The 22641-nt window shown below is 41.6% G+C and overlaps 1 protein-coding gene across 1 annotated transcript; it reads left to right on the top strand.

Moving 5' to 3' along the window:
• The first annotated feature begins 18125 nt into the window (after window positions 1–18125).
• jun (Jun proto-oncogene, AP-1 transcription factor subunit) lies at window positions 18126–20223 on the top strand. Its single transcript, XM_010872010.3, has one exon. The coding sequence runs from the start codon at window positions 18548–18550 to the stop codon at window positions 19532–19534; it is 987 nt and encodes a 328-aa protein (XP_010870312.1). The 5' UTR covers window positions 18126–18547; the 3' UTR covers window positions 19535–20223.
• The last annotated feature ends 2418 nt before the right edge of the window (window positions 20224–22641 follow it).

Raw genomic sequence — 22641 nt, 5'->3', positions numbered from 1 at the left:
ACTTAAAATTCTATATTAGACATTTGTTCAGGTGGTCTAAACATCTATGTATTACTTGAAAAGCAGCTAGTAGGAGCAATGGGGAGACCTACTACATTTGAATAGACCAGCACATTGTAGCCAGGGATAGCTGGACAAGTCACCTGCTTTACCTCAAGGTGCTTAAATCATGTAGAGGCCATTTTGTTGGAGGATGGGCTGTTGGAGGATGCTGGCACAGCCCTGGGCTGGTGGATGATACTGGCACAGCCCTGGGCTGGTGGATGATACTGGCACAGCCCTGGGCTGGTGGATGATGCTGGCACAGCCCTGGGCTGTTGGAGGATGCTGGCACAGCCCTGGGCTGGTGGAGGATGCTGGCACAGCCCTGGGGCTGGTGGATGATGCTGGCACAGCCCTTGGCTGGTGGATGATGCTGGCACAGCCCTGGGCTGGTGGAGGATGCTGGCACAGCCCTGGGCTGGTGGAGGATGCTGGCACAGCCCTGGGCTGGTGGAGGATGCTGGCACAGCCCTGGGCTGGTGGAGGATGCTGGCACAGCCCTGGGCTGGTGGAGGATGCTGGCACAGCCCTGGGCTGGTGGAGTATGCTGGCACAGCCCTGGGCTGGTGGAGGATGCTGGCACAGCCCTGGGCTGGTGGAGGATGCTGGCACAGCCCTGGCCTGGAGACATAGGAAACGGCTGCATCTTTTTGACACAATTCCAGTTAGTCAATGGAAGTATGTTTCATTATAATGTGTTTTATTAATAAAATATTCACATGGTTTAACATGATAGTTTTTTTTCTCATAAAATGATATTGATATAGCTGTAGGACAGTTTTCTATGACCATGATGAGGTGATCAGTGTTTGCGTGGTAAGGAACCATCTAACACGTTGTAAAGTAGCAGCATTCTCATTTGAAAAGGTGAATGAGGTGAGCTAGTTCAGAACAACAACATGTACAACATAAAAGGCTCCCCATAGGAAGGGTTTGAGAACAAGTGACGCAGAGGATATTTGCCAGGGTGTAGTTTTTGATATGTTAATCATGTAATTGCACACTAGGAGAAGGCATATGGTGTGACACTACGCCAGAAGCCTCTAGACTGAAACAGAGTGAGAGAAAGGCTGAGGCCACGCTAGTTTCACTTCTCTCATACAGAGCAAAACCGCAAAAACCCTTTACATACACATATACAAACAGAGCACAAGGGTGGAGCCTCGTCACATTGAACCAGTGGAATCCCAGATGTCTGTGACATCATACACCCACTCCCTCCCACCGAGAGATGGAGAAAAACAGAAATAAAGTGATGGGGCGAGAGACGTGTGTCTTAATGTGTAATGGAGAGAAGGGGGAGACGAGGGTTTTCATCTGTGGGCTCCCACACTGACTAACTGTGACGTCTGTCCTCTCCCCCCTTCTTCCTACACTGACAATGAAATCGAAACAATGAGAGAGACTGAAGGAGTGCGAGAAAGAGAGAATAGGAGTCTGAACTTGACCGGGAAAGAGCCTCAGAGAGAAAATGTGCGTAAAGGCCCAGAGACTGAGAGCTAGAATGGGAAGGCGGAGAGCGTGTATATTTCCGGCACTGTTCCACTAATCACTCCCGGGCCCAGTGGACTTATACAGCTGTGTAATCATAGAAATCATTGGCCTGTCACACACGCACACACACAATTGCATGCACACACACGCACACACATACCTCACACATACCATTTTCTTAGCTATTACACCATTAAGACTTCCCCACACTGCTCAAGACTGTCATTTAGATGGTTCAGTGTTTGACATACATCACAGTGGGAACCGCAAACCATTTAGTCCTTAACATCCATTCAGTCAATGAGCCAATCAATCAATCAACCAATTAGTCTATTAGGGTTTACTTACTCTCAGCAATTAAAGGGTTAAATCACGGGGGTTGTCATCCACAATAAAAATAGAACAGCTAATAAACAGCTACCTGTAACACATTTAGCAGAAAGCTCAGGTGGTATACTGTGTGTTTGTATGTAAAGTTAGCGTGACACACAGAAAACACAACAGAGGTTGCACAGAACCACTGGGGAAATTGTTCTCCAAAATGGATACTGATGACCTGGTTTCACAGAGATGGGCTGGTGAGGGGTTAAGATGGAGGGACAAAGACAGAGAGACCTAAACCCTATGCATACATTATTTAACAGACTTGCTCAAACAAATTAAGACAGTCTGCCTTGGTGACAGGGAGAGGGAGAGAGAGGGAGAAAAAGAAAGAAAGAGATAGAAATGGAGAGATGGAGGGAGACCAAGTATTGACCTGAGGTTACCTTGGTTTCTGTGTTGGTTAGAGGTTAGACAGATGGACCAGTAGACGCAGTTCAAATCCCAGGTAATCAAAAGCAAGAGAACCATGAGCAACACAGCACATATCCACAGGAGAATTTATCTCAACTCACTGTCTCAAGGGTCTGTCTGGATTTTCTCCAACTTATGATCCAGTCATAAGGCCAAGAGGTGAGTGATAAGAGCTATGAACTCTAACCTTACAGAACAACTGCAGACCTACCACTTGCTCAATCACCCACCATTTTGTGTGCATGCGTGTTTGTCTGCATGTGTATGGATTGTCTGGTTTGTCAGAGAGGGGGAAAATAAAGGGGGAAAAAAACTGAAACTGACCCTGAAAAGTGAGAAAAGTGAGAATGACAAAACAGCCAATCAAATGCGGCATGTCTGTGCAACAAGAGGACACAGGCAATTGGAGTTTGTTTCTCACGACCAGGTTGCCCTGAGCAACCCCGAATAAAACTGATTAATGATTGTCTTAGAGGCAGGAAGCACATTCCTGAAAGTTACCCACTGATCACAGCAACCTCGGCCACAAAACACGTGCGCATTCTCTCTACCTCCTCCTCTCCCTTGCTCTCTTTTTATTCTTCTCTCCCTTTATTCATCTCTGTCTTTTTCTGTGTCCAGAGGCTTCTGGTTTGCTAGCTGCAGTGAAAATGCACACAAACACAAACACACACATACACTTCATCACAGTACCAAACTCATAAAGTCTGCAACTCAACTGGTTACTGGGTGTTCTGGATATTTTGCAGAGAACAACTTCACCATCACATTCTGGTATGTAGCCTACGTTTGTGAAGTGTTGTGGGAAGGAGATAGATTGTCAACCTCGTTCCACCCCACTCTCCCTCTCTTCTCACCTCCTGTCCTTGGGTTAGGCCTTCGGGTGAAATTTACCAGTCAAACCAGGTGAGCTGGATGCTTCCACAGAACAACTGCCCCATACTGGCACTCTGCTCAAAACACACCTGCTGTAGAATGTGCATCTTGATTAAAGCCAGTTTCACACAGCAGAAACATGATCCTGTACAAACAGGACATGTAAACTACTATGTGGATTAGAATGAATGAAGAAAACATGTTGTGTAAAGGTTGAGATATTGGAATCAGACATTTTAAATAGGAAATTACACATTTCAGATGTCTTTAGAAACTTGAACTACACAAAAAGGTTGCTTTTTTTGTTATGCAGGGATGAACCAATTGAGAATTGGCCTCATTGTTTCAGGTCAGTTGCCATTATTGTTTAGCATCTTTCTCACACAAGACAATGGAAACATATGTACAGCACCTACAGTACATGCTACATTTTCAAGTGTTTTATGTTAAAGAGTATCTTAATTTCAGGCTTACTTACAGTGAAACATAAATTCTGGTCTTCATTTTGATACTTTGCTGCAAAAGCTATATACAGTGGATATAAAAAGTCTACACACCCCTGTTAAAATGCCAGGTTCTTGTGATGTAAAAGAACAAGACAAAGATAAATCATGTCAGAACTTTTTCCACCTTTAATGTGACCTATAACTTGAACAATTCAATTGAAAAACAAACTGAAATCTTTGAGGGGGAAAAATAAAAAATAAAAAACTCACAGTAACCTGGTTGCACAAGTGTGTGTGTAGACTTTTTATAGCCACTGTACATCTAATATAACTAAATTAAATTACTTCAGGTGACAGCAAGACACAATTCTCCTGAAACACATTGGTGTGAGTACTTGTAACAGTTTACCCACCCCCAAAAGGAATACGTATGAACAACCCCTTCCCCACCGACAGATTTTCACCTAAATCCATTTGTTCACATGCTGAAATGAAACAAAGTCTTAAATGGGGTGGGAAGTACATCCTTTTATGAATTAAAGTGCCTATTTTGGCATGACGCCTTATAGGAACTCCTCTAGCTTTTGAATTGTATGTGACTGGGTAGGTTTTGTTGCTATACCATCCATCCAGGACAAAGAGCAGAGGTCACTGAACAAAATCAACCGTCAAAGTCAACCCTGACGACGGCTTGCATTTCACCTCAAATCAGGTGAACACCAGCCGTATTAACAGATCAGCTCTTTTAATCAAAAATACTGACTTTTGTGAGAACGAGGAAGACCAGAAACCTGTAAAGTCCTTTCTGCACCAGTTAGTTCTAACTTCTCACTGCGTATCAAATTTCAGTTATTTATTTGGAAGTGTCACCACAAGATTCTTGTGAGCAGTATTTGCATCTGCAAACAGACAAACAGCAACACACCCTCTGCAACTCAACATGGATCAATAACCATGGGGCAGAGGTAGACAATGCTCTCCCGCTGAGCTAGTGGAGCAGGCTTTTGCTGTAACACATTAGTGTGTGTGTGTGTGCATGTGAGCATAAGTGTGTGTACATTTTTGACAGCAACATTACCACCCCCAACACTGTTGTCAAGTTCATTTACCAGGAGACAAAGAGTCCATTGAGTTGGGGGAAGGGAGATGAGGGAGGAGGGGAGAGTGAAGATTGGAGAGAGAGAGAGAGAGAACGAGCAAGAGAGGAGTGACAGAATAACTTTTCCAAAACATTGTGCTCTGGAATGTTGGTGGAAGGTGCAACATAGCTCCAAATATTTGTTGATTCCGTTGTCAAGGCAATGGAGCCAAAAGTCAATGGGTTTAATGAAGAAACTTTGCAATGATAACAGAGAGGAAGAGATAGATATTGAGAGAGAGGTGGGAGAACGGGAAGGAGAGTGATGGAGGGAGAGAGAGAGGGAGACATTAAGAGAGGAAGAGATAAAGAGAGGTAAAGGGAGAGATAGAGATAGAGATAGGTTGAGGGTATAGACTAAGGTAAAGAGAGGGAGAGAGATGGAGAGAGATGGAGAGAGAGAAATAGTGGGAGAGTGAGGAAGAGACATAGGATAGTGAATTAGAGGCAAATAGAGGGAGAAAAATAAAAAGAGAGATAGAGTGAGAATGATGGGGATGTAGACACAGCAAAAGAGGGGGAGAGGGAAAGAGAGGGAGAGAGAAGTGAAGAATTGTTTGCTTTTTAGTTTCGATGTTGACTCTGCCTTGAAAAACATAGGTTAGAGGGTTGAACAGAATGAAATATACTGTCACTGAACAATGCTGCTTCTTTGTCCCCTTGCTTGCCTTCTCACACAAGAAAACATAGACACACACAGACACACCCTAACCAACCTCCAACTTAACCACATGTCCACATGTCAGTCACCAGGCTTGACTCCCTTTGGTCCTCACAAGCATACTAAAGCTGGTGTCCATACACATGCACACAACACACACACACACCCATAACTGAGGCAGCTCAGGTGCGACAACAGAAGCTGAGCTGGTGTTGCAGTAGCTTGTCAGCAAAGGCCCTGCTCCACGTAGAAGGCAAATGAGCAGCCCACTTTCAAACAAGCACCTTCTTCAGGCCCCAAATAAACAGATACACACCTCTCAACCCAACCCAACCCACCCCACTAAGACCTCAGCATTCATTTGAAATCAGGTTTCATTGCATTCAACTTAACGCACTGCATTACATTTTGCATCCAAAACATCTGATTTTGCTTTCAATTGGTTTGTAAACATCTTTCACCATAAGATCATTGATTCAACCATTAGGTTTCTGGTAAAAATATAATGAGTACATTGGTTAAGTAATTAAAACATAACATAGTACAATCCTCTCAGTTTAGTCAATGTAACAACCATTTAGTACAAAAACAAACAATGAAAGACAAGCGTTTCATAGATCTTCCACCTGCATGATGAAAAAGAGGGGGCAGCTATAGGGGTAGCAATCAGTGATTGGCCCAAATAAATTCCTGAACCTAACATAATTACAATGCTCAAGCATTGTAGGCCCCAAGAACGGGCTTACATCCTAACCCCCCCGCCCCTCCTGCTTAAGGGCGGCACACATGAATATGATCCCGCCACATTCTCATGGACAGTTGCTCATTAGCCAATGATATTGCACCTACAATGCTGAGTTTGGGCCATGTACAAGCCTCCATTATTGAAACAGTTCTGAAATGTGCCCCTGCCCAGGGGCTATGATTTCCTCTTCTTTCTTGCTGTCTATCCTGCCCCATGTTGAAAGATTTTGCCAGTGCTCACATGTTTGTATATTTACTAGTTGTGGTTTCTACTATAGTTGGAAATCATGTCCTGTTTTGACAGTATTCTCTTGTACATAGGCAATGCAGTGGTCTTTTGTAACACCACCAACAACAAGGGGTGATTCTGTACTTTTCCATGTGAATATAATAAAACAATATTTACACTATATTCACAAAATGGTTGAGTAATGGTAAATAAAAAACAATCAGCTTTGTGATGGTAAGAGGTATTTTAACCATAGAGAATGAAATCCTATCAAACGTTATGCATGTAATTAATAGAAACATCATGTAATTCAATGTAAAACATCTTTCTTAATAACACATTCTTGTTTTATCTTGTTTGTTGTACTCAGTCAATATCAAATGCGCTTAGAGTTTTTATCTGTTGTTTTTTAGTTATGAAACATTACCACATACTTGTGAATAGTAAAACAAGCAACAACAAAAATTGAAATACAAAAAATAAAACATATAATCACAATATAATATATTATATATTATATAAAAATGTATATAATAAAAGTTTTTGCAAAACACATTTTACACCGACTAAGTGCAACACACAACATCAAATAATCAGTTACAACATTAAATAATCAGTTAAATAATTGGTTACATTCCTCAATACTGACTTCACTTTTTCATAACTCTTAACACGTTACCAAACATCACTAAATAAATTGATTGGAAAGTATTATTTTTCTAAATAAATTTTTTTCAAATATAAAAAAAGAAAAATGAGCAACCATAGTGGATTCTCATCTTAGTTGAGAATCTATCCAGTCTTTTCAACTTAATTACCATCTATAGAAAACAGAGAAACCTTTTTTTTGTAAACATGGACCCAGGCATGTTTACATAATCAGATGTCCTTTCTAGATGCAATGAATGCTGGTTGTCTGTATATATATATATATATATATATATATATATATATATATATATCTGAGTATTGCCAGGGATGAATCAGGAATGCAAAATGATACTTTACCAGGTGTATTACATGAGAGGAAAAAAGTGATGTGAATGAGAACATGTGGCCAAATGCAGAAGACAGGGTTGACTAGTATTGCTTTATATCTATATCTGTATCAATTGGTAGATATCTTGTGTATATGTATAGTGTTTATTTGTATAGTGTCCAGTTTTTGTATTACTGTACTGGAATTACTGTAGTTTCTTTTGAGTATTTTACTCAGTGCAAAAAATTGCAAAAATGAAGCCTATTGAAGAATATTGAAGTATTTCTAATTAATTCCTCTAATATTTGCTACAGCAGATTATATAAAGTGGTGCCACTCTTGTTTTGGAAAGTTGTGTTGGTTGGAGAAAAATCTAAGAAGCATGCTACCTGATGTTAGAGTTTTTTAAGGTGATTGTGTTATGACTGACCAAGTGCTTTTGTTGGAAGAAAACATTTGCAAGTGTCATGGTCGAATGTGAAGTTGCTGTGTTACAAGAGGGATCCATTTGTAATGTTGTATTATGAGTTTTGAAAATCCCCACACGCTTGTGCAAATAGTTCTAAAGCAATTTAAAAAAAACAGTAAGGACTTGGACTAGCCAGGGAGTTGCAAACACAAGGGGTGGGGCACATTTGAGTGCTCGCAGGGTATTTTCTAACTCCCAGAGACGTTCCAGGGCCTTACAGCTGTGGCTTGGCGTCATGTACTAACTCTGTGATGCTCCGCACACACACTCTCGCTAAGACCCCCGCACGCATGCACACACACACACACACACACACACACACACACACACACACACACACACACACACACACACACACACACACACACAGCCTCCCTCTCTCCTCATAGGTGACTCACAAAACTCCTGGTGAGCTTAAAACAAGAACAAGGACCTCCCCCACTCCTGGTCTCCACTTCTCCTCCCCACCTCCTCCTTCTCGTCCCCCCCCCCCCCCCCCCCCCCCCCGGACCGCCCCTTATTTTTTATTACCTTTGAGAACTCAGTCTCGCATAACCACAGAATATAAACACAAGCAGATGACCCCCGACCCTTGACAACCCACACACGCGATCACACACACACGATCACACACACGATCACACACACACGCAGACTTAAATGGGGTGGAACAGTTCGGCCATCTTGTTTTCCACCTGTACAAACACTGAGCTTCATCTGGATTCGGGGGCCGGCAGTTTAATAGCTATCGATAATTATGCCCGGCGACACACACACACACACCCCGGCATGTTACGGGCTCACAGTGACACACATGCGCTGTTGTCAGTCACTATCATGATGAGGGGTGGCAGGCTGGCTGGCAGAGTGCTGAGGGTTTCCATACTTGCTACAAAGCATCAAGGAGGCCTTTTACCTCTTATAGAGGACGCCGGTTCACCTGCCCTAAGAGTCTGTGTGTTTGTGTGTGTTCTGCCATGCCTCCCTGAGCAAACTAGGTACGTTTAGCCTCATTTACATGTTTAGGACCAGGCTAACTTTAGCAGATTGAATAACCTAGAGAAAACAGACCGTTATTATTACACACAGAAGCAAAGTGTTCTCTCCAGGCTGCTCACGCATAGAATCCCTTGCATACTCGCCAATTCAATGCTGTTAAAATCCATGACACAGAGTGAACAAGTGCTCATTCCAGGGAGGAGGGGGCAAATGCGATTTCGAGAAGAGCATGCTGTTCCAGTGTCCCTCCCTCCCTTCTCTCTGTGATGTCATACTTCGAGATGAGTTACGGTGTGCTGAGAGGGTCAGAAGAGGCGGGCCTGATCAATACTCACTAAGGTTCAGTCCCATAAATCTGACCTGGGTTCAGTCAGCATCGCTAACCACCATTAATCGGAAGGGATAATAAAGCAATATGTGCATGTGTGTGTGTGTGGGCTTTGGCGGTGCCAGAAAGACTGCTGGGAATTACGGCCCTTTTTTATGGTCAAATGAATTAACACTGCGACTAAAGAAACTAATCAGTGCAGACGGGAACACCATACAGTTATTTCCTTCATCCATTGAAGGGCATCCTAGGATTGATGAAGCATAGAGAGACCAGACTGTGTGTGTGTGTGTGTGTGTGTGTGTGTAGTCTATTAAAGACCCATACAATGCAGCAGACACTAACACAGTTTTGTTTTGTTCAGGGAAGATTAACATAGCCTTTGATCAAGGATATGGTTAAGCATTTATTAAGAATAGCTAAATGTTGAAAGTTTGAAGTGCAAAAATGTATTCAATCTCTCAACCTTTGGGGTCATATTCAGACACACACATACACCTGGTTAAGAACAATAGTGGCTAAGAGAGGTCATTTGAATCTGTTCAGGTCGTAGCCCCAGTGTCCATGAGTAACTTCACAGTAAAGAAGCAACACATTGCAGTCATACTGATGTAAGATAAACACAAACACATCAATAGCTGAGGCCTCTACAAGGATAGATAAAAGAATAGAGAGAAAGGAAGGGATGGCAGAGGAGAAGAGGAAGAGAAAAGAGATATGGAGAAGAGCTTCATCTTGTATATATGTAATTAGCAGTAAGGGATGATGGGTTGAAAGATGTGGTTGATGACAGACCGACTGCCCCCTGGCATCTTCCCTCTTTCCTGTCCTCCCGGTTGAATATCTCTCCCTCCCACTATGCTAACCCCCCCCTTCTCCATTTCTTTCACTCTGTTTCTCTTTCTCTTTGACTTCCGACTACTTGGTAGTTCAACCCTCTTTAAAAACATAAATATTATTGAGGCCTTCACAGCATACACTTATACACACACACACACACACATACACACACACACACACACACACACACACATAACACTAGTACCAAGTCACAAATGCACACAAATCTAGCAATTGCATATCCAGTCAGACAATCTACAGAGGTGCTTGTTTCTCTCCAACAGCTGAAATAACAACTGCTTTCACAAGGGAAAGACTTTGTGTGGGTGTGCTCGTGTGTGTGCGTGCGTGCGTGTTGGGGTGTGTGTATTTAAATTGCTATCAAAGTGACCACCAGTTTGCGATTTACAATAAAGTTAAGACATTTTAGGGAAGTGAGGATCCTTAGTCTGGTTTTGTGATAGAAATAAAAATTTTACTGTACTTCTAGCATTAGTGACCAGAAATAAATCTGCAGGGTATTTTTTTAAGCCAATGTTTCAAATACGTTTTACTACAAAATGGTTCCAAGTGCCTGAGAAATTCCCAATTAAAACTTTCTTGCCGATCCAGTTTGCATTATCTTTTGGTCTCCTTTAAATACTTGCTTTAAATCCTTAATACCATTCCTATCATTTTCCATGGGGACTAGTTAATACCATTCTGGTCATTTGCCATGTGGACTAGTTAATACTATTCGTGTCATTTTCCATGTAGTATAGTTAGTACCATTCTGGTCATTTTCCATGTGAACTAGTTAATACCCTTCTGGTCTTCATTTGGTAAGGGAATGGGAGACAAGCCCTAATCATTCTTTCAAATGCATTCTTGTAAACAGGCAGGATTCTATAGAGTGGCCTTTGAAGTTTCCCATGATATTAAAAGGTAAGTTTGACTAAAAACATATTCTTATTTTCATCAGCAACCTAGGATCAATTCAGGTTAACTGTCCTGTTCAGGGACAGATCACATTTTCCAACTTGTTAGCTCTGGTATTTGATCCAAATATCAGCCCTGGTATAGGGGTTTGCTTAAGGTTAGGATTAGAGTAGTGCTTACTTTCATTCTTAGGAGCTATGTGTGTGTGTGTGTGTGTGTGTGTGTGTGTGTGTGTGTGTGTGTGTGTGTGTGTGTGTGTGTGTGAGAATGTGTGTGTGTGTGTGAGAATGTGTGTGTGTGTGTGTGTGGTCCCTGACCGGAAAGTAGAGCTGTTAGGAAACTTGGAGAACTGGAGATTCTTTAGTCAACAACCTTTACTTAAAAGGTTGTTACTTAATCACAATCCACTCCACATAGCTTATTATTACATGTATGATGTGCTACTGAGGAATTGTATGAATGTAGTAACTATTGCTTGTATTTTTTCCTTGCAATTATGCCAGGCTGTCTTACGATAATTGCACTAAGTCCCCCAACCTCCTCCCCTACACCAAAATATATTGTACATTTTGCTAAATTGTTATTGCAAATCATTTGAATGAAAATTTCCCCAGAAAGATGTTTCAACGTATTTAACATTCAAAAACACTATGAAGCCCCATGTGGAAAATATTGGTCTGTTAGACTTTCCAAACCAGAATCACAGAAAGAAAGGGGGGAGTGTGTGAGGCCTATTTGAGTTCATGTTTATGTACAGTCCTCTCTGTTTCTCATTGTGTGTGTGTTTTCTGTTGCATGCAGCTCTGAAGCACCGGAAGAGGACTGCTTTGCTCACGTGTGTGAGTGTGTGGAACAGAACTTCCAACACAATAGGCTGAAACCACAGCAGACCTCTTATTATCACAGAGGAAATCCTGCCTGCAGGAACACTGATAGAAGAGAGGGAGAGGAAGGGACAGGAGAGAGAGTGGGAGAAAAAGAAGAGAGTAGAGAGAAAGGAGATGGTGGAAAAGCTGGATGCAAAGAAGAAACAGATTAAAGCAGAGATGGAAGGAGGGGCTTACAGGAAGGAAGGAGAGATGAAGTGAGGAAGGCTATAGGAAAGAGAGATGGAGGCTACAGGTAGGAGAGATCAAGTGAGGGACGTTACAGGTAAGGGAGATTGAGGGAGGTTACAACTAGGAGAAGTCTAGGAAGGGAGGCTAGCCTGAATCCAGAGATAAACATGACAATACCAGAGACAGGAAGGTGGAAATAGAGGAGGAGAACGAAGGTGTTCCCAACACAATGCAGGACCACACCCCCATGTTGGCACATGCTACTACAGATGAGAGAGGGAGGAGGTGTGTAGGAACATTTTATAACAACACATCAAAGATGTGTTGATTTACTGAACTGTTTGCTCTATACTGGAGTTATAACCCAGAGAAAAGAAAGAAAATGAAATGGTATTATACCTCATGATATCAAATGAAAGTTATCAAGCTAACACTTCATTGTGGATTCTGCCCATAACATGCCTTGAAGGACAGTTTTGTTCAAAAATGGAAGTCTAGAGACAATAAAGACAACAACCACAAACACTGAGCATTCTGAAACTAGAAGTGAAATTGCTTTCATGTGATCAAAGACAATTCCACTTTTTGCCTGAACATAACCTAGTCGTCATGCCTAATCCTAACACTTAATGTCTAATCCTAACCCGTAATGCCTAATCTTAACCCATAATGCCTACATTAAAAGTTATTTTAACACTATATCCAACTATAGTTTTTCCTACTGAGGACAAGACAAAAATGTTTATTCGAGTTTATTAGGTCAGATGTTGTGCTGGGTTTGGATGGTGGTTAGGCTGGTGCCAGCTCAGCTGTGGGTGTCCGTGAATTGTGGTAACAGGGTGTTGATTTAGTCTCAGATGAAGGTCAATAAATACCTCCACCACCACATGCACACAAACACACACACGCACACACACCATTTTCACCCACTGGATAACATGTCTGACAATGGGGGTGGTACACTGTTAGTACATTGCTTTTCTAAGTAGACCCACCATGTATGATGACTTACAGCCACAGCTTAGGTGCTGAAAGTAGATACAGGCTGTAGCATCACAGCCTAGGTCCTGAACTCTGGGTACAGGCTGGCAGCAGTCATTTTGAGCCAACAATGTAAATTAATGAAAATATTAATATATAATTAATGAAGTATGCAACAACACTGTAAATCCACTCACCTTGTCCCCTGTTTACCTGATGAGGACAGGGGAGGGAGTAACTGAGAATGTCTAGCTGTTTGTGAATGAGAATGCAAGTTGCACCAAATTGGACAAATTATAATTTTTTCATTTGATTCAATTTCCAAGAAGCTCTGCTAGGATGGAAAGCCTTTTAAGCACTGAATTCATGGATGAGTAAGGGATGCATAGCTACAAATTGAAATGAATCAAAATATGGTGTGTAGTTGGTCAACAGGACCTCCTTGGGGGTGATCCTATCCATTTTTCATGTGTTTTAATTTGAAAGAGCAACCATCCATGAATAGACAAATGAAGGCAACAAGATTAATTTTTCATTGAAGCATTGAAGCATTTTCAAGTACAAGCATCTAAACAATGGTTTGTCTTTCCTTGGAGCAAGGGTTATGAAATGATCTGGAAAAACAAATGAGGCAAAGAAAAGAGTGAATGAAAGAGAGAGACCAACTCTCATGAACATAAAGACATAATTTACAGCTCATTATCATTGTCATGGTCATCATCAAAACAGCGCTGATGAGATCAGGTAAAAGCACCGACCTCCAGCCAACAGCTGATGACATCAGACAGTCCAAGATGTGGTCAGATGGGCCGTTATCCTCAACCATCACCAAAAGAGGCCTCACTGAAATAAAATGACAGCACAAATCACCACAGCTAAGCTTTTATGGGGCTTTAAACTAGTGGAGACCTCGCTAACGCTAAACCACCGCCAGGAGGACCATACGCCTCAGAGGGAAGAGGTTGGGGCATGAATCAAACACAGTCTTTCAACAACAGCTTCTCCCATATTCTTTCTCTCCTTAAAACAAGACAAAGACAGTTCAAGACGGTACTTTTTTGATTACGGCGGGTGGAGGGGGGGGACAATCGGGGTTTCTGGGAACAGTATATCAGGTACACTAAGTACATAAAGACAACATTAGGAGTCGTAAAGAGTGAGATTGTCAGTGTTTTACGTCCCAGGTCATCCTCCCCAGGTCCAGCGTAATGGGGCAGGTTTTTAAATGTTCCACTGGGGGACTGATTTACCTGTCGCGCCAGGGGGCTGATTTAGTTATGGCGGGATCCAGACGGAAGATAATAAAGATGGTGGGCCAGAGAGTGACCCGGGTAGTGAGAGGTGCAGAACTGTGGTTTGTGTTTATGTAAGAGCTACGTCACAGAGGTGGTTGACTCTCACCATTAAAGCAGCAGTGATTTCTGTCCAAGGGTTAGGGGACAATGGACTAAAGTCCACTAATTACAAACACACTGAGCCAGAGGTGCTTTGGAACTTTATGAGAGATATAGAATAGATAGAATAGAATTATTTCAAAATGTACATCCTGTGTCACGTCTAATGCATTGACACAGAGAATACAAACATTTTTGCTGTAATGAATAGGGTAGATGTATTGTTCTAGTTTAGTTAGAGAGCATTACATTAACAGAATTAAAGTCAGAGGAATGGTCAAAGAATAAACAAGGTACTTATATCTGTCCTGTTCCACACATACACTCACCTAAAGGATTATTAGGAACACCATACTAATACTGTGTTTGACCCCCTTTCGCCTTCAGAACTGCCTTAATTCTACGTGGCATTGATTCAACGAGGTGCTGAAAGCATTCTTTAGAAATGTTGGCCCATATTGATAGGATAGCATCTTGCAGTTGATGGAGATTTGTGGGATGCACATCCAGGGCACGAAGCTCCCGTTCCACCACATCCCAAAGATGCTCTATTGGGTTGAGATCTGGTGACTGTGGGGGCCATTTCAGAACCGTGAACTCATTGTCATGTTCAAGAAACCAATTTGAAATGATTCAAGCTTTGTGACATGGTGCATTATCCTGCTAGAAGTAGCCATCAGAGGATGGGTACATGGTGGTCATAAAGGGATGGACATGGTCAGAAACAATGCTCAGGTAGGCCGTGGCATTTAAACGATGCCCAATTGGCACTAAGGGGCCTAAAGTGTGCCAAGAAAACATCCCCCACACCATTACACCACCACCACCAGCCTGCACAGTGGTAACAAAGCATGATGGATCCATGTTCTCATTCTGTTTACGCCATATTCTGACTCTACCATCTGAATGTCTCAACAGAAATCAAGACTCATCAGACCCGGCAACATTCTTCCAGTCTTCAACTGTCCAATTTTGGTGAGCTCGTGCAAATTGTAGCCTCTTTTTCTATTTTTAGTAGAGATGAGTGGTACCCGGTGGGGTCTTCTGCTGTTGTAGTCCATCTGCCTCAAGGTTGTGCGTGTTGTGGCTTCACAAATGCTTTGCTGCATACCTCGGTTGTAACGAGTGGTTATTTCAGTCAAAGTTGCTCTTCTATCAGCTTGAATCAGTCGGCCCATTCTCCTCTGACCTCTAGCATCAACAAGGCATTTTCACCCACAGAACTGCCGCATACTGGATGTTTTTCCCTTTTCACACCATTCTTTGTAAACCCTAGAAATGGTTGGGCGTGAAAATCCCAGTAACTGAGCAGAAATACTCCAACAACCATGCCACGCTCAAAATTGCTTAAATCACCTTTCTTTCCCATTCTGACAATCAGTTTGGAGTTCAGGAGATTGTCTTGACCAGGACCACACCCCTAAATCCATTGAAGCAACTTCCATGTTATTGGTTGATTAGATAATTGCATTAATGAGAAATTTAACAGGTGTTCCTAATAATCCTTTAGGTGAGTGTACATGCAAGTGCAATACACAGGTGTAGGTGTGAAATAAAAATGCAATGTTAATTGACTTAAGGGAAGTTCATTCAGTGTTGAGTGATTTTAACATGTGGCCTCATTGTCTCTATCGTTATACAGTGGCTCCCACTTTTCCAGAAATCCATGTTTGCACAGATCTTTTGTAAATCTTTTGTTAATTCGCTCACCGAGTATAAATAAGGCCCATGTACAAATGGGTGAAATTCCCATTTAAAATATTGTTGTTAGTTTGGTAAAGTATGTTTTATATCTCTGCCTATGAAATATGATACTGTATAATACACACACCAAGTACCACCATCAAGAGCCACCACCACAACCTAGATGACAAACCAAACACACCACCCACTGTCCTTCAGTGTGTGATCGCGAGTGCATCCTTTTGAGAAGTTACAAATGCCGGTATGCCAAACGTCAAACGGTGGGGGATTTTCCAGATTGTGCATGCATCTGGCCACCAGCCTAAGACACCATGGGAATCTGTTAGCGGTGAGACTTCATGCCCCAAGGCCCAGCTTAATTCTAGGTCCCCTCCTTCCAGGGTTCTCTTCATTTTGACCAACTGTTGTCTGTACATTTGATCAACAGAAGTGTCCATCTCTATTGTCCCTCAGTGGTTGATCTTTATATCAGGGGGATATTCTTATGGAAATTCTACCTTTTCAATATTGTTTGGTCCTGGGCCTGATATCATACATCAAAAGAAACAAAGGTATTGGGTTCTAAGACATTTAAGTAGACCCCCTTGGGTCAGGTTCATCACAGCAAAATACCAACTGACATACTGTACATCCTTGCAAACCTAAAGGGAATATTTTGTAACTCAATAAAATTATGATATTGAAAAAAAACACCTCCACTTCAGGCTTTTTTACAGACAGAAAGCAGTAGGGTGTTTCTCTGTTTTGTTTCATACACATTCCATCTGGATCTTTTTCACGTATCCCGACTCCTGGAAATGTAACATTAAATTATTAGTTCAAGCATGGGAGGGGGTAGTATATGCGAATATACCAAAATGCCAAACAGCATTTAGGATTCAAATCACCCAGTTTATTAAGATGAATTAACTTGTTTAATAAAGGTATGCTCTGGATCAAAGCAAACAAATGAAAGTATGGGGTAGCTCAGTAAGAGCATGTAACTTGCAATTCATGAAAATGTATGCAACCAGTACCATAAATGTATCTGGATGACAGTATAAGCTGAATATTTTAGATGTAAAATAAGCAGTAATTGACCAGGCCAATTCTTCTCCTACTCCTCAAATAGACACACAATGAGACCTCTCCTCTGTCCCCTTACAGTTGAACACCTAACTACTAATGTGCTGACAGAGCAGTATAACTCTAAAAGCACATGTTAGGCTTTTCAATCAAACAATGACATTCATTGACACATTTAAATGGATCATAAAACAGAAGCCCATTTCCTGTGTTGATCAGGCAATAGTCCTGGAGGCAGAGGAAGTCTATCTGTAAAATGTATTTGAATATATATTCAAAACACATAAGCAGCAATAGTTATGTGGAATAATAAACTAGGTACTGTTAAATTAGGCAAAATAAATGTATTAATTTAAAAATGTGCAGGATTAAAAGACTTGAGATGCATCATATGTGACCTAGAGATGAACTTGGGAGGCATCATACATTGAGAAACATCATAAGTGTCAAATAACGAAATAAATACGAGCAAAATCGTAGGTTACTTTTTAAAAACAATAACATAGCAAGTAACATTTGAGAATAATAGCAGAAATAATAATCAAATAATACAACAAAAAATATTTAATTACAGCACAAACGAGTTTTCGTACTGCACAAATAAAAACACAAAAAAAACCGCAACTTTCAAACAACTAATAAACAGATAATAAGTTAGAATCGCAAAACATTTCTGTAACTATCCCGGTGCTATAGTATGAAAGTGAAGCGCTAAGCGGGTAACCAGATATTCAAAAACAATACGTAATCCCACAATGCACCACACCTCTACTTTCTACATTACCTCATCCCATCAGCCACCGCGAGACTGAGAATCTTCTGGGTGGTCGTCTAGGCAACGCGCCTTATCTGAAACATTAGGGAACGCCCCGCGATTCGCCAGCAGCCAATCGGAGACTAAAGAAGTGACATCATGTTTATTTTTAGGGAGTCCGTGTCTGCAGATAAGCTAAGCCTCCACGCTGGAAAGTCAGTATACACACAGAGAGCTATAGAGGCACATAGTGGTCGATAGTGCTGTTGAACTATACAAAGTTATAGCACGTATAGCCTGTTTCATTCAAAGACTGTTTAGAATTGTGGACTGAAGCGAAAGAAGGATTTTATCGTTTTTTTTACTCGGAATCGTGGGCTATCGCTGCAGTTGAGCATAAATATTTTTTCGAGGAATCGGAGCTACGCTTTTTGTACAAGTTTTGGAAGTTTGTGTTACCTACGGGACACGCTTCTTTTTCACACTCTTATTGCCTCGGCTTTGGGAGTTAAAGGATTTCCCCGCCAAGTAAGAAACGCCTCTTAGTTTGACAACTGAAACAAGGAGAGAGGACTGTTTCTGTGTGGGTTTAAGACAGCCAACAAAAGACATTTCGTTTTTGTTGTATATTCTATGTCTACCAAGATGGAAACTACTTTCTATGACGACTCGCTCAACGCTTTCTCGCAGCATGAGAACGCGGGCTACGGATACAACCCAAAAGCACTGAAACACAACATGACACTGAACTTGGCCGACCCAGCCAACACACTCAAACCTCACCTCCGGCCTAAAGCAAGCGACATCCTAACCTCTCCGGACGTGCAGCTCCTCAAACTGGCCTCTCCAGAGTTGGAGCGGCTCATCATCCAGTCCAGCAACGGCTTGATCACCACCACACCTACCCCGACGCAGTTCCTCTGTCCGAGGAACGTGACGGATGAACAGGAGGGCTTTGCCGAGGGTTTTGTCAGAGCTCTTGCGGAGCTCCATCATCAACATGTCTTGCCCAACGCACCCGGGGTCCCAGTCACCTCTGCCGGACAGACAAGCATCAACAACCCGACCATACTCCCATCTGTGTCCTCTGTGAACGGAGGCACTGTTTATAACAACAACGTAACCATGCGTTCTGAGTCGCCTGTCTACGAAGACCTGAACACTTTTACTCCGGCCATCACCACCAACTCAGCCTCTGGTTACACCACATCAGCTCCGGCTTTGAGCTTCCCATCTGCTCCGCCACAGCTCCCCATCTATGGGCAGCAGTCCCAGCCCCTTCCCAGGCTTGCAGCTCTAAAAGAGGAGCCCCAGACAGTGCCGGAGATGCCAGGGGAGACCCCTCCTCTCTCCCCTATCGACATGGAAAATCAGGAGAGGATCAAAGCCGAGAGGAAGCGCATGAGGAACCGCGTTGCAGCCTCAAAGTGCAGGAAGCGGAAGCTGGAGCGCATCTCCCGGCTGGAGGACAAGGTGAAGAACCTGAAGACTCAGAACTCCGACCTTGCTTCAACAGCCAACATGTTGAGGGAACAAGTCGCCCAGCTCAAACAGAAGGTGATGAACCACGTCAACAGCGGCTGTCAACTCATGCTGACACAGCAGCTCCAGACCTTCTGAGGAAAGGACACTTGGAGAAGAGAAACAGTTTAAACGAAAGTGACAAATCGTTTATAATTGACTGGCTTGATGTGTCTTCGGGGCATTGAGACAGGAATAACGGGACAGTAACAGCACGAGAATCGCGGGAGGGGACCGGGGCTGGCTGCCTGCCTCTGACCGGGTGCCTCGCGCACTACCGTTGCGCACTGGAGTTAGGGCTCGGAACAGAGCAGAGCGCGCGATGAAAATCGCTGGTGCACTAGAGAGAAATAAACAGCAACAAACAGGACAAACTGATGTTTTGTTTCGTGTTGTTTTAATTTACTAGACATTTGTTGGCTTTGACCAAACTGTGCTTTTAGGCATGGAACTTCAGTGTGATTCAGTATTAGCAAAAAATCAAGTGCATACCCAAAGAGAGGGCGTGTACTATAAACAGATGACAAAAAGCTTCCCAACTTCTGAGTTACATTGTACTTTTTATTCTTAATTAGGCATATATTGAATTGATTTAGAAAAAAGCTTCAAGAGTTACTTGTTTTTTTCTAAAGTTGTTTAATGGGGTTCCACTCATTGTTAATTATGTCTGTATATATGATCAACCTGGAGTACTTACGTTTACCATTTGTAATATGAAATACAGTATAATTTTTTATGTTCAATTCATGAGCACTTCTGAAATGAATCAATATTTAAAAAATGTAATAAAGCATCTGCGAAAGAAATACTACTCCTGTGTGTTTTATGGGTGTGTATTGTCTATGTGTAATCTAAAACAAGTTGCAACATGTCCAGATAGAAGCCAGCTCTTTGTACCTGGAGGGACATTCCATTAGTATGTTATTGATCCTGAGATTACACTGAGTTTGAGTTTCACATGAAGTCAATGACTCTGTTAGCTCACTACAGCACAGTGGAGTAAAACTGTGGCTAATGATTCAGATTAGTTTTCATTCCCTAATAGAGGTTAGTTAGGGGAAAAGTATTTGGATCATAAACATGGAGTTATGATAAACAATCTCTACAGCAGGGACATAGGCCAGTAATGTAAATCGTGCAACATGAGTGGGGCAGTGCCACCTAATGCCTTAGCTCCTCTTTAGCCTCACTGTCAAAAAAGGTAAAGAGCATAGTTATGGTATGTAGTCAAGTGGCCTACACTCACGGGTCTCAAGGTCATGCATCTCATATTGGTTCTTGTAGTAAATAATTATGGCAACTTGAATTACTCAATCATGACACATGACACAGTGAGAAATACAAAGGCGCAAGTTGAAACCAAATAAGGTACTTGAGAGTAATGCCAAACAGGAACCATTTTTGGTTCTCTGATGAACATAACAATATTTGTTATTTGAAGAACAATACAGCATTTGAAAACCAACAGTGTTTTTACCAACCAGTGCTGTAATGGAATCCAGTCAGGCTATGTATTTTTAACATTTGGAATATTTATATAGGCCTACCAGTAACCTGCATTCATAATAACTGGTGGTTGGGAAGCATAAGAGACAACCATAAACATATAGGCCTATACATGGCAATAATGTAGGGTTCGTATGATTTTAGAAAATATTCGGGTTCTTTTACACCCTTAAGTGATTTAAATCATCCTTACAGTGTACACTAGTGTTTGAAATGTTAAAATGAAAATCAACGCTAACATCGGCAAATTTGCTGTGTCCTATAAGACAAACATCTGCAGGCTACACTTATAATAGAAAAGTCCGAAGAAACAAATAACCATAATTTTTCTCAGGCCATTATCAATGTCTAATAAAGTAGTTTCTCATGCATTGCCGCCACATTTTTTGGCAGTAAATTCATAACTCAGCTTAGGTTATACTGAGTTTAGTAGTAATGCTATGTCTCTATATTGCATCATCGTAGGCTACTTCCCGTTGCCCGGGTCAACAAGTATTGGGTTGCTCACACCGCACCACAAACATGATCACTGTAAACAACAATAAGACAAAAATAGTATATAATGCAAACACACACAGCTATCAACAGATATGTTTTAGTGTAGATTTTAGTATAGCACGTTGTATCCCTTTTGGTACAGGACCACATTATATCCAGACGTATTATTGGTTGTGGGCACTGTGCAGTCACAACATAATTAGGAGCATAATCAAAAGGCTGTAATAACTACTACAGCTAAGATAAGGTAAAACCTTTTTTGCTGATGAGTATCGGCAAACGAAGAAACTGTAAAGAAAAGATAGGGCAAACGTCCTGTGAATAGAAAGTGTTTTATTGAAGTTAGAACCCTAAAATAATCACTAGATGGCGACATTGTCCGTGAGATGTGTAGAGCTAAATTGTGCGGGTCTCTTCTCCAGGGTATAGTTTATTACTGGTTATGAAAGCCAAGTTCGGGACAATACCGAACAAAGGAAGTACTATTTATACAACAACATTAAGCATGGAGCAACACAATCTAAATTAACAAGAAACAATGACTTATTATAAAGATTCTTACAATTAAAAAAAATTATTGTATTAATTGTATAATTATTTTTTAAGGAGTCCAATTGTTACCAGTTGCTTTTGCAAGGGAGGCCTACAAATATACATTAAAAAAAAACATTATTTCAAAAAAAGGTCGCCAATCAATACGTTGAATTGCCTGGCTGGTAGAATCCAGAATTCTGTGACCATTTAATATTAAGCAAATTTACCAAACCGAGTAAGCTGAAAGGATTTATCGAGATTGTCATCCACGAGACCGGGTATGGTATTTCGTATCTAGACACAATACCAACACCATGTACGTCTATTACAATGTTATAAAAGAGAAGACATGAGAGCGCTCGTAGATTAGACTTGAGATGTTATTTATATTAGAATAACTGATAATTTGCACAATATTAAAGAGAGTCAGAAATGAGTTCGCAAATCTTTGCTCTGATTTCCTTAACTTGGCAAATGATGACATCATACCGGAACATGGGGAACTTACTTGACTATATAAGGACAGACAAAGGTCGGAAGATCTACGTCATCCCGTCAGATAGTAGGCGTGTTTTACGGGAAGCGATGTTCGCTCACCAGTCTTGGCCAAACGTTATTGATCTCAGTGTGAGCAAAAAAGCCTTTGCTGTACTTAAATGGATTACGGT

Source organism: Esox lucius, chromosome 8, assembly GCF_011004845.1.
Source record: "Esox lucius isolate fEsoLuc1 chromosome 8, fEsoLuc1.pri, whole genome shotgun sequence".
NCBI classification, from domain to species: domain Eukaryota; kingdom Metazoa; phylum Chordata; class Actinopteri; order Esociformes; family Esocidae; genus Esox; species Esox lucius.
Note: the sequence above shows the minus strand (reverse complement) of the source record. Positions and strands in the feature narration are given on the sequence as shown.